Source organism: Electrona antarctica, assembly GCF_951216825.1.
Source record: "Electrona antarctica genome assembly, chromosome: 7".
Lineage (NCBI taxonomy): Eukaryota > Metazoa > Chordata > Actinopteri > Myctophiformes > Myctophidae > Electrona > Electrona antarctica.
The window spans coordinates 4,405,531-4,418,538 of record NC_136812.1 but is presented as its reverse complement, the minus strand read 5'-3'; the positions used below and the strand labels follow the sequence as shown (position 1 = coordinate 4,418,538).

The 13,008-nt window shown below is 43.2% G+C and overlaps 1 protein-coding gene across 2 annotated transcripts; it reads left to right on the top strand.

Annotated features, from left to right (window-relative positions):
- Nucleotides 1–509: 509 nt before the first annotated feature.
- LOC306926419 (uncharacterized protein) lies at nucleotides 510–10,441 on the top strand. Of its 2 annotated transcripts, XM_079505695.1 has the most exons (3): nucleotides 510–801; nucleotides 7,950–8,483; nucleotides 9,725–10,441. In XM_079505695.1, exons 1-3 carry the CDS (start codon nucleotides 657–659, stop codon nucleotides 9,772–9,774), a joined length of 729 nt encoding a protein of 242 aa, XP_079361821.1. In that variant the 5' UTR covers nucleotides 510–656; the 3' UTR covers nucleotides 9,775–10,441. The 2 variants fall into 2 exon arrangements, with proteins under 2 accessions (XP_079361821.1, XP_079361820.1); XM_079505694.1 differs by having other exon boundaries at nucleotides 7,950–10,441.
- The last annotated feature ends 2,567 nt before the right edge of the window (nucleotides 10,442–13,008 follow it).

The following is a 13,008-nucleotide window of genomic DNA, read 5'->3' as shown; positions in this document are numbered from 1 at the left end:
GGACGACCCAATTAAGCATTACACTTGTTTCCAATAGGGTCCACAATGTTCAATTCATCAAAAACATTTAGAGACGTACAAATAGACACTTCTATATAGACAAAGGACAGAACAGGAATTCATCATAAAGGAGGTAAAAAGGGAAAAGAAACATATACAGTGAGGGAAAAAAGGGGTGGGCGGTGGGGGGGGATTCACGTTCAGCTCCGTTCATTTGTTTGTTTTCCTTGGAGGAGCTGCGTTGGGTCCCCAAGTCGGCTCCGTGGCCGTAGCCTACCTTGAGTTGGCTGTGTGGTCTCCCGTGACGCACACACACACACACACACGCACACACACACACACACACACACACACACACACACACACACACAATGTTCGCTCCCCGTTTTTCCTACTCTATTTCTCCCCAGTGAGCGGTGGGACTGCGAGTGGGAGGGGCGTCTGGACGGCAGGCGGCTGTGGCGAAAACAGGATAAAGAAAAGGCGACGCGTTTCAGTCAGACAAACAGCGGCGGCCATTGCTTAGCTCTCTGTTACGGTTAGATTAGATTAGCATTTAGTCACTGTGTTCTGTCCACTACGTTGATCTGGGAGAGTTTAAAATAGTCACTGTTCTGTATGATCTGGGAGAGTTTAGTCAAGAAGAAGACCACAACATGTCGGCGAGTAAAGTCACATCCCAGACGGTAAAAGCGGACCTCAAACGTGGACCACCATCAGAGTGGACCGATGCTGCGTCAGAGAAGGAACAGATCCAGGCAGCCATGCTGAAGCAGCCTGTGATAAAGTTACACAGAATAAGTATGTGCATGTTTTCATGTCACTGTATTGTAGCCTACACTTTGATTTAATCTTCAACAGAAAGCACATGTACACAAATGTTGTCGCTACTCGGTGGAGTAACTGAGTAATGCTTAAGTTCCTCCTAGGAGTCCTAGCACTAAACTCAAACTGTAGTTAATTTTCTCCACCAGGCCGAAGGCATGGGGAGAGTATGTTTTGCACTCCGTCTGTCTGTCCGTGTGTCCGTCTGTGGACAGCTAATCTCTGGCACTGTTGGCTTGATCGCAGCCAAACTCTGCACACACACTCCGTGTGTGCAGAGTTTGGCTGCGATCAAGCTGAAGCTCTGCTCCGAATATTTCACAATTCACATGGCCCTGTTATAGCGCCACAAGGAGGCCAATTTTTGCAAAACACATTTTTTGACAGTACACCTACAGATTTTGTCCAAACATTGGTACACAGTCTCTCTATAGCCATTACACAAAACTGGTCTTTCAGTTTTTTCATACTCCATCCTGACTGGCTAAGATTGGCTTCCAAAGTTCGCATGAGTGCTCCATTTTGAACAAATTGCCGCACATGTACACATCGTGTGATTTCCGTGGAATGTTGCACGCACATTCCCACTAGGCAGAGGAAGAAATGCCACTTGAAACTTCTCAAATCAGCCTCATGATGGCGCTATAACTGGCCTATTCGTGTTTTTACCTATAACTGCACCGATCGGTGTAAACCTTTGCATGCACACTCCCTAGAGGCCAAGGAAAAACCTTTGTCCTGTATTGTTCAATCCCTAGAGGCCAAGGAAAAACCTTTGTCCTGTATTGTTCACTCCCTAAAGGCCAAGGAAAAACCTTTGTCCTGTATTGTTCACTCCCTAGAGGCCAAGGAAAAACCTTTGTCCTGTATTGTTCACATCTGCTCTTTATAGCGCCACCAGGAGGCCGTGTGTAAAACCTTTTTTTTTATTACTCCTTCAAATTTGATAAAAAATGTCACGCTAATCGGTACACATGATCTCTGTAGTCATGTGATCAACAAGGGTCTGTTTGATTTCTCATAATCTAGACTGACCATAAGTCATCTTTTCCCCCCGAACAAGTCCTCTTTTGGGGGTCTGGTTATAAATTCCTTCAAATGTCGGGTTTTACTCACAGACCATTAAAGCATGTGCAGTGAGGGTGGGGGGCAATGTTCCCTCTAATTATTTTTTAGGTCTGAGCAAACACTCAAACCTCCTGAGCAGACATCAGCAACTACTGAGCAAACATTACGTCACCTTGACACCAACTATCCAAACATTAGATAATGCTAAGTGAGCGCCCCTCACTTCACACAGGTGGGATTTTTTTATTTTTTACAAATGGATTTTGGTATAAGAGTGAATCAATGTATAGTTACATAAAGTTACGCAAGTTACAACATTTTTATTTTATATCAAGGTGGTAGGCTAGCAATTTTAGGAATATTCAGTTAGTCTATATAAGGGGTTCTCCACCTTTTCAGGCTGTGACCCCCCAAAGTAATCATATTTGAACTGGGGACCCCCCACCCAGACAAGCAACAGAATGGTTCCACAGATAAATATTGTGAAAATAGCCGATCTACAAGCTCGTTGTGAACTTGTAGATCGGCTATTTTCACAATTGTTGTCTCTTTCTTTTAGTCTAGTGGGAAGAGGGGGGTATCATGCACCCCCCGGAAATATACTTCTAATCAGTGTTTTCTTATTGGAAAAAATGTGCTGAAAATGATGAGCTATGATAAAAAGTTGTCAAAAGGTCCCACCTACCTCAAAACCCCCTTTTTGGTATATGGCTCTGGCGAAATTGTGTAAAGGCAAATATTAATTCACTAAAATTACATAAATAGACATGGAAGTCTGACATTTGTCATGGAGTATCCTGACACATAGGGGTAAGTAGAAGAATAGGATTTGGGGGGTTGCTACCATTATAGTTTTAAATATGACCTACATTATCCCCAGAAAAACAAAAAAAGATGCTGTCCGCTTGACTAATAACAACAAAGATGGTTATTTGCCAACACATTATGGTGAAAATCACTGCCTCACTTGTATATAGAAAACTTCCCATATCCCTAAGCTTCATTTTGAGCCCAATATAACCTTTCTATCTTGAAAATTACTCTTTCTGTAGCCAAAACTCTGAACTACCGGTATACCTCAAATCAGTGAAAATTGTATATTCAGTCAGTATCAGCTATACATTTGGAATGAATGAATGAATGAATAACTGAGTTTGAACTGACTCCACATTATGGAATATTTCTTACTTGAATAAGCTATGTTAAAAAGTTGGCAAAGTGTCCAATCTACCATTTTTATGCAAATGAGTCACCATTATCAAAACAATCTATGTTTACTATATCTCAGCCAATATTGCACTTAAATGAACAAATAAGGTGTCTATACTTGTTTGTATGTTTTGAGGGTCAAGGATCTCAGTGAAACTATTCTTAAAGTGACCACATGTGCCCGTGGCATGCTGGTGTAAAAATCAGTGCTGCCATTACAATAAAGTCACATTTATACCAAGTAAGAGATGTTTTTATGCTAGCTTTATAATTTAGAATATATATACTGTAGCATAACATCACACACAAAAAACATCCTCAGTATGAACAATACTAGGCGGCAGTATACACACTATAGAATGGCCTGCACTATGCAGTATAAAATACAAACAGTCACACAATCCTATAACAGTATTCCATCATATACACACTCAAAGGCAAAAATGTAAGCAACAGTGACCACCCTATACACTAGCCTGCACCATAAAGAACAAAATGCAGTCACATTAATCAGTCTTCTTCGTCTTCTTGTCCATGGTCTCCAATGACAAGGAGATCAAAGGTTGGTAGGACTGGACCGCAGGACCACACTGGATTTAAAAACCCTTCGGTTTTCAACCATCCCTGCCCTTCATAGGGTTTTGGTTTTTCCACAATAGCTTCATCAGCTCGCTTGTATAAGGCAAAGCAAAGCAAAGCAAAGTTACTATATTTACCCAGGGTAACTGGACTAAGCATCAGATACTTGTTTACAGCCAGGCCCTGATCATAGAACATTTCATGGTAGTGGTTCAATGCCTTGCTCAAGGGCACTTCAGCGGTGGTAATTTTAACGTGCCGGTCCGGGGATACGAACTGGCGACCTTCCGGTATCAAGACCGCTCCGCAAACCGTTCGGCCACCGCTGCCACTAAAGGCAACACAGTGGTTCTCTTCAGAGCAGAGTAGCATGGAGGAAGACGAGCCAGGTCAACTTTAGATTTAAGAAGTGAGTTTGTCATTTGCCCCCACCATTGTCTGCAGCAACTTGGCACGGGTGAAGTCCACTGGGGCAGCAGTGGCTCAGGGGTAGAGTGGCCGGATGGTAACCGCAAGGTTGCCATTTCAAACCCTGGCTCCCCCAGAGTTAGTGTCGAAGTGTCCTTGAACAAGACACTGAACCCCTAATTGCTCCTGATGTGCTGGTTGGTGCCTTGCATGGTTTCCGCCGCCATCGGTGTATGAATGTGTTTGAATGGGTGAATGTAATGCACAATCTATGTAAATCGCCTTGGATAAAGGCGCAATATAAATGCACCATTTACCATACTGAAGACTCACAACTCTGTCCATACAGCAGACAGATGAATTGCTGCAACTATACTAATTAAGGATCTGTTCCATATAGACCGATTCAGAAACGGGTCTCATGGTCTCATGGTCGTAGGCAACATATTTCCTGTGGACGGAGACGACATAACAGTCGGCTCTTCTACTACATTGAATGGATAGAGTGACCAAATGGAGTGCTGAAACGTTACTCTTTTACCTGCTTTTTAATAACACTAACTTTACAAAGATGCCCAGAACATCAGGATAAACCTGTGTAGTGTATGGCTGCTTCAACAGTGGTGGCAACGTTCAACTTTGGAGAGGAATACGTTGCCTGCGACCATGAGACCCGTTTCTGAATCGGAGATAGTGTAGCACAAGGCACATTTCAAGGACCCCCATAACACTTACGGGTCCATTTGATTCCATTTTGTACGTTCAGAATTGCACACCAGTAAGATGTCAACAGCTCAGTGGCCTTGTAGTCAGAGCGTTCGCCCTGAGACTGGGAGGTCGGGGTTCGATCCCCTGGCCGGGTCATACCAAAGACTCAGTCGGTAAGTCGGACATGTCCCTGCTACATACTAGTGTCATGTCCAGGGGGTGTACTTGTACATCATACTACAGAAACAGGAGATAGGCTTCTGCCCTATGGGCCTCATGGCTACACAAGGCTTACTTACAGGTCCATTTGGTTCCATTTTGTACACTCTAAAGGTACACACCCGTAAGAAGCTCTGGATATCATCAACAGCTCAGTTGCCTTGTAGTTAGAGCGTCCGCCCTGAGACTGGATAGTCAGGGGTTCGATCCCCAGCCGGGGAATACCAAAGGGTTGGATTGGGGTAAGTCCCTGCGACATACTAGTCATGCCAGGGAGTGTACTTGTTAGGCTCCTGTCCCTATGGGTCATATGGCTTGGCTAGGCTCAGAATATGCTATTTAAATTGTGAGTCTTCAGTGAAAGAGTGGTGGGGCAGATGACAAACTAATTTCTAAATCTAAAGTTGACCTGGCTCGCCTTCCTACATGCTACTCTGCTCTGAAGAGAGCCACCGTTGCCTTATACAAGCGAGCTGATGAAGCTATGGTGGAAAAACCAAAACCCTATGATGAAGGGCAGGGATTGTTGAAAACCAAATAGTTTTTGAATCCAGTGTGTCCTGTGGTGCAGTCCTATACCAACCTCACTGCTTGATCTCCTTGACACTGGAAAGCATGCACAAGAAGCCGACGAGATAGAGGAATTGATTTAATCGGCACTGATTTGCACACCAGCATGCCATAGGCACATGTAGTCACTTTAAGAATAGTTTCACTGAGATCCTCAACCCTCAAAACATAGGTCTAGACACCGTATTTGTTCATTTAAGTGCAGTATTGGCTGCGATATAGTGAAAATCGATTGTTTTGATAATGGAGGCACTCATTTGCATAAAAATGGTAGATTGGACACTTTTCCAACTTTTTAACATAGCTTATTCAAGTAAGAAATATTCCATAATGTGGAGTCAGTTCAAACTCAGTCATTCATTAATTTATTCCAAATGTATAGCTGACTGACTGAATATACAATTTTCACCGATTTGAGGTATAGTTCAGAGTTTTGGCTACAGAAAGAGTAATTTTCAAGATAGAAAGGTTATATTGGGCTCAAAATGAAGCTTGGGGATATGAGAAGTTTTCTATATACAAGTGAGGCAGTGATTTTCACCATAATGTGTTGGCAAATAACCATCTTTGTTGTTATTAGTCAAGCGGACAGCATCTTTTTTTGTTTTTCTGGGGATAATGTAGGTCATATTTAAAACTATAATGGTAGCAACCCCCCAAATCCTATTCTTCTACTTACCCCTATGTGTCAGGATACTCCATGACAAATTTCAGACTTCCATGTCTATTTATGTAATTTTAGTGAATTAATATTTGCCTTTACACAATTTCGCCAGAGCCATATACCAAAAAGGGGGTTTTGAGGTAGGTGGGACATTTTGACAACTTTTTATCATAGCTCATCATTTTCAGCACATTTTTTCCAATAAGAAAACACTGATTAGAAGTATATTTCCGGGGGGTGCATGATACCCCCCTCTTCCCACTGTACTATTTATCATTTAATAATCTGGCCATGTTTGACCAGTTTTTATAGCATGGTTTGCTGATTACTTTTGATGCAGTAATGGTATTTTTTTCTTTTAGAGCCTTTGAGGTATTATAAAAGTCTTAAAAGTCCTTAAATTGTCACTTCACTGTCATCTGGGGTCCCCCCACCCCCAAATCATGTGGGGACCCACAGGTTGAGAACGACTGGTAGGCTATATGAATATTCAATATTGCTTTACATGGGGGGGCATTAGAAAACGGAAATAATGTATTGGGACACACACACACACACGCTCACACACACACACCCGAGTTTGTTGGTTTGTGTTTTTGAACTCCTAGTTTCTCAGATTGTCGAACGTCAGCAGCCCCTTTTTGAAGAAAGCTGTATTAACAGATTGGAGAATTACAGAGAGGTTCCATATGGGGCTAGACCGCTAGAGATTAACGTTAGCTTCCACATGTTTCATTCACAAGCACACCGGACTGTCTGGAGGCTTGTTGTGCTGTAGTGATAACAACGTTAGCTGGTTAGCTAACGAGAAGCTAACGTTAGTCCCCCTCTCTTGTTGTTGCGCACAGCCGTGCTTTTATCCACACTTCCATCCGTTCGCCTTTTAAATCTAAATGTCCCATCAACGCACGGGTCCAAGCAACGCCAGCTTATCTGGTTCTTGGGGTTTCATTAACATTGACTGCTGCTGCTGCTGCTGTTACTCCTACACACAGGAGGAGTAGCCTCGGTCCCAGGCAGGAGGAGAGGAGAGGAGACCATAGAGTAATACAAGGAGGGGAGGAGACCTATCTGTCGCGGTCGCCTCGCCTGTGTAATCTAAATAAAGTGTAAAGTAAATAAAAAATAAAGTGTGGGCAAATGTCGACTCGGGATAGGTAGCCTATTATTACTGTAGTGATACTCGGGGCAATTTCTTTTTTAAATAAAAACTTTTTTTTTTTACACCAGCGTCTGTGTCTGTGCGCGACAGATTTCAGTTGTGCGCGGGGGCATTTGGCCATGTGCGTGCGTGCGTGCGTGCGTGCGTGCGTGCGCGCGCGCGCGCGCACGGGCGCACCTTAGGGGGAACATTGGTGGGGGGAGGAGGAATGCAGAGCGTGTGCTCGGACTATTCCAGCTGTCTACTCCTCCATTCAACGGTGTGTTACAGAGAGACACGCAGATATACATCTCCATACAACGGTGCTTTACCAGAGTTTGCTGTTAAATAAATAAATAGAGCTTGACTGCACGTTTAGGTCGGGAACCGATATTGACCGAAATTGAATTATTTGTATGGGTACCCGGTACCAACCATGTGTTCATTCGGTTCCTACTTGGAACCGAATTTCGGTACCCAATAACCATCCCGAAATACCAACACAACTTGCATGTTATTTTTAAAACATTTTGTTTCTCTCCTCATTCTCCATCCCAGATGTCTTTCCTGCCCAACTCAAACATGTCTACAGCAGAAATAGACATGTCAACCAACACCAGAGAATTCACACAGGAGAGAAGCCCTACGCCTGTGACCAGTGTGGGACTAGGTTCAGCCGGAGCAGTGAACTAAAACGTCACCAGAGAATTCATACAGGAGAGAAGCCCTACCACTGTGACCAGTGTGGGATTAGGTTCAGCCTGAACAGTGCTCTCAAATGTCACCAGAGAATTCATACAGGAGAGAAGCCCTATGCCTGTGACCAGTGTGGGACTAGGTTCAGCATGAGCAGTAATCTCAAACGTCACCAGAGAATTCATACAGGAGAGAAGCCCTACGCCTGTGACCAATGTGGGACTAGGTTCAGCACAAACCATGAGCTCAAAGTTCACCAGAGATTTAAGCCCTACCACTGTGACCAGTGTGGGACTAGGTTCAGCCATAGCAGTGAACTAAAATGTCACCAGAGAATTCATACAGGAGAGAAGCCCTACCACTGTGACCAGTGTGGGACCTGGTTCAGCACAAACGGTAATCTCACTATACACCAGAGAATTCATACAGGAGAGAAGCCCTACCACTGTGACCAGTGTGGGACTAGGTTCAGCCAGAGCAGTAAACTAAAACGTCACCAGAGAATTCATACAGGAGAAAAGCCCTACCACTGTGACCATTGTGGGACCTGGTTCAGCACAAACAATAATCTCACTAAACACCAGAGAATTCATACAGGAGAGAAGCCCTACACCTGTGACCAGTGTGGGACTAGGTTCAGCCAGAGCAGTCAACTCAAAAGTCACCAGAGAATTCATACAGGAGAGAAGCCCTACGCCTGTGACCAGTGTGGGACTAGGTTCAGCCAGAGCAATAATCTCAAAATTCACCAGAGAATTCATACAGGAGAGAAGCCCTACGTCTGTGACCAGTGTGGGACTAGGTTCAGCCAGAGAGGTAGTCTCAAATATCATGAGAGAACTCATAGAGAGAAGACCAGCTACCACTGACTCTGTAGTTCTGTAGACTTCTCTGTAGTCTCACCTCAAACAACATCCCATCGTAGTAGTGGTGCACAGTGCACACTTAGGCCTGACTCACACCTTTACAACAACAGATTGATGTATGCTTGTTGTATGAGATGTATAGCTGATGCAAGCTCGCAAAGCATTTCCAATGGAAGTCACATGGTTTGATACAACATTTTGGACTACATGCTGTTGTATGGCTTTCGGCTGTGTTTCAACTGCCCCCCTCCCCCTCATACAACACAAATGTTGTGTCAAACCATGTGACTCCCATTGGAAATGCATTGGGGCAAGATGTATCACACCCTTTGTATACAACAAGCATACATCAATCTGTTGCAACCGTGTGAGTCACCCCTTAACACAGCGAACGCTAACCACGTATCCGTACGTTATTAATTAATCAAACGCCCGGTGCTAACCACGTATCCATACGTTTTAATCACTTTTTTATAGCATACTTTCATTCATCTTTTTACCCACCCGGACAATGAAGAACCATCCCCCTGTCATTGCTGCTTAGTCCCGCTCACGTGATCAGAAAAAAAAAAAAAAAACCCTCCCCTCCTGAAAACAGGAGGGCAGGCCGCTTTACGTGTAGAAGCCAGTGTAAAATGGACGCGCCCATGCCATGATCTAGTCGGTGTGTGAAAATAATCAAATTTCACCTAACCTCGCGTCACCAGGCTCGGACATTTCACCCAACACTATAATACTCGATTCCCCCCTCCCCTCCTGTTTCTCCTGCAGGAGGAGGGCCTTGCGAGATGGGGGCTCTGTCTCTCGGAAAAAAAACATGATGAACGGAACGCTGTTACGCTGCCTAAACACATGATCTGCACCGGATCGGCATTGCATAACGTCTGCAACACACATGGACAGATGCATGTTTCCTTCTTCATACTGTAGCGACCAAACGATCCCCGAGCCTACAATACTACGAACTAACAAACGAACGACAGTATCGAGAGGGGCCGCCATGACAACAGACAGTCTACTGTTGGGGGATCACGTATCGCCATGCAGAGCCGTCATAATCGGAGATCGCTCGGACGTGTGATTGTAACGCTTTTTTATTCATTATAATTGTAGTGATAAGACCGCAATGAACGCGTCGGGGACGTAATCGACCCGGGTGTAATGTATAACGAACTTTTCCGCATCCTAAACCGTGGTGTTGTGATCTGTGGAAGTAATTTTTTCCTTGTCGTCGACATCACAGCCGGGCTTAGCACCTCTCTGGACACTCCCGGTGAAGCCTTTTTTTTCCTCCATCGCTCCCAAGCTGCATGCCCAGGCATGTTCCCCTATACTAGCTTGAAAAACAAAATCAGCTGATGATGACAACGCGTCTCACCGTTATACTATAGTTCTGAACCGAACGGTGGAATGGGACTTTTTATAGCCGTACGGATCACTTTTGCTGCCCAATGAATAATATATAAAAATCACACCCCTGTGAAGTGAGTGGTGCAACTGTTCTCTACAGTTGCACCGCGCAACTGTAGAGAACAGTTGCACCGCTCACTTCACAGGGGTGTGATTTTTATTATTACAGTAGAAGTTTACAGACCAAACTGTAAATAAAAGCTTTACATGACTTTCTGCCCCAGTCCGTATATAGCGAGCTGTAGTGAATAAGTAGAGAACAGAGTTGCACCGCTCACTTCACAGGGGTGTGATTTTTATTATTACAGTAGAAGTTTACAGACCAAACTGTAAATAAAAGGTTTACATGACTTTCTGTCTCAGTCCGTATATAGCGAGCTGTAGTGAATAAGTAGAGAAGTAGAGTTGCACCGCTCACTTCACATGGGTGGGATTTTTTATTATTACAGTAGAATTGTTTTCCTTATGAAAGCAGAGAGTCTTCTGTTTCATACGGTATATAGTATTTATATGTCGCTATAGGCCTTATTTTGTGAATATTGAGGAGTTCACGTCCATGTCTTCTCTGAAGTTATCTGGTGGGCACAAGCTGCATTCAATAACCAATTACTGTCTAACTGTAGATGGGATCAATGTGTACTGTTTTCCTCGTAAAAGTACACATTCAGGGCTTTCATTCGGTGTATAGGATGTATAGGATATTTATTGGGTTCAATTTTATATCTGCCTGTCAATGTCTCTGACTTTAAACCATCCATAACTGCTCGCTGTTCAAGATAACCTCTTCCAGGCAAATGCAGGTGTTGCAAAAAGGTCAATATCTCCAGAATGGAACATGGTCAAATCAAAATGTATTTTTAAAATTGAAGTGGACAAGTTCAGCTTTCTTTTGATGTATGCGTGTGATTCTCGCTATAAGAGAATATTTTGCTGTGGGCCCCCGAACAAGGCCTTTGTGCAATGTTAAACGGTAGCAACATCAAAATAGGCCTGGGGAGATTCTGTAGCAATCAAAGTGTTAAATTGCAGTATTGGTACTTTTACTTAAGTAAAACAATTGAGTACTTTTTCCACCACTGCAACACACACACACACACACACACACACACACACACACACACACACACATGGATGGATGGATTCATAAATTATATTATCGGCGACTTGTTGGAGTTAATTCCCTCCTGGCCCCTTATTATTTCTGATCATGTAACTGGCATTAATACACACACACACACACACACACACACACACACACACACACACACACACACACACACACACTCCCCTCAATACATCTTCCCCTGAAGAAGATCTCTTGGAATTCTAGGCTACCACCCAAAGTACTCACTTGATTACCCGTTTTCTTCATTACATCATAACTTCCAGCGACAGCAGTGGATTAAAGTTAACCATGAAGATGATGAAACTTTGCTCGTTAAAGATGGAGCACCATGATTTTTTTCCCATCCTAGAACATGATCATCAGGTCTTATTGTTATATAAGGAGGAAGATTTTTTTCAAAAGATTGTACAGTATTTGTTAAAATGTCGTTTCTATGTGGACATGCCCACATTAAGTATGCCTGGTTTGCCTGGTGGGTGGTGATCCACCTGAACTGAAGCCACAGCTGTTGTATGATAAAGGGTGAGGGGTTAGGGGAGGGGCTGATAGTGTGATGTCACTACATTACTGTTTTTTTCATTGGCACGTTTGACTGTCAAGGTTTCAGCCTCCAGGAAGAAACCCTAAATACAAAGGGAAGACATCATTGCACATAACAACACCAAGGGGTCTAATGAAGTACTGTCACCTCTTAAACACACGAAGAATTGGAAAAAGTATAAAAATCACAGCACTCCATCTTTAAGGTCAGGTGTAGTTGTGGAAAAGCAGTGGTTGTAAAGTAATTAAGTACATTTACTCAAGGACTGTACTTGAGTAAAATATTGAGGTTGTTTTTATAAATACATTTTACTGGAATATTTTCATGTTTCAATACTTTTACTCCACTTCTTAGGGACTAAATTAATTTCGCCTCTATAATACATGTGAATCCCTTGACTCCTTGAAACCGCTCTCAAAAAGTTGAGTCCCCCCCACCCCCTTTTTCCACCCCTTGTTTCCCCTCATTGTGTGTATGTGTGTGTATATGTGTATATATATATATATATAATCCTTTTTACCTCCATTTATGATGATTTCCTGTTTTTGAGTGGTGCAAACCACTCCAACAACCAGCTTTGTCTGTATCTATGTATCTATGTATGTGTGTACCTGTACGTGGGGCCACGTATAGGTGAGCATGGTTGCTATGGTTAGTGTGTGACGTCACTGCACCACTCAGTTCACACGGGTGTGATTTTTTTTTATATAGAAGTGTATATTTGTACGTCTAAATGTGCTGATGAATTGAACTCTTGTAAACAAGTGTAATGCTTTATGGTGTCGTCCACAGTTAACAGTCTTTGTATTGAGTTATGCTTTTCATTTGAAATGTACCCATTCTGCATACTGTTAATAAATACTTCAACTTCAACCAATCAATCTACATCTCAGAGACTTATTGTAGGCTATACCTTTATGCAACTGCAATAGGCCTATCTCACAGCCCCCTTTCCACGCCCCCTTCCGGTAGATAGTG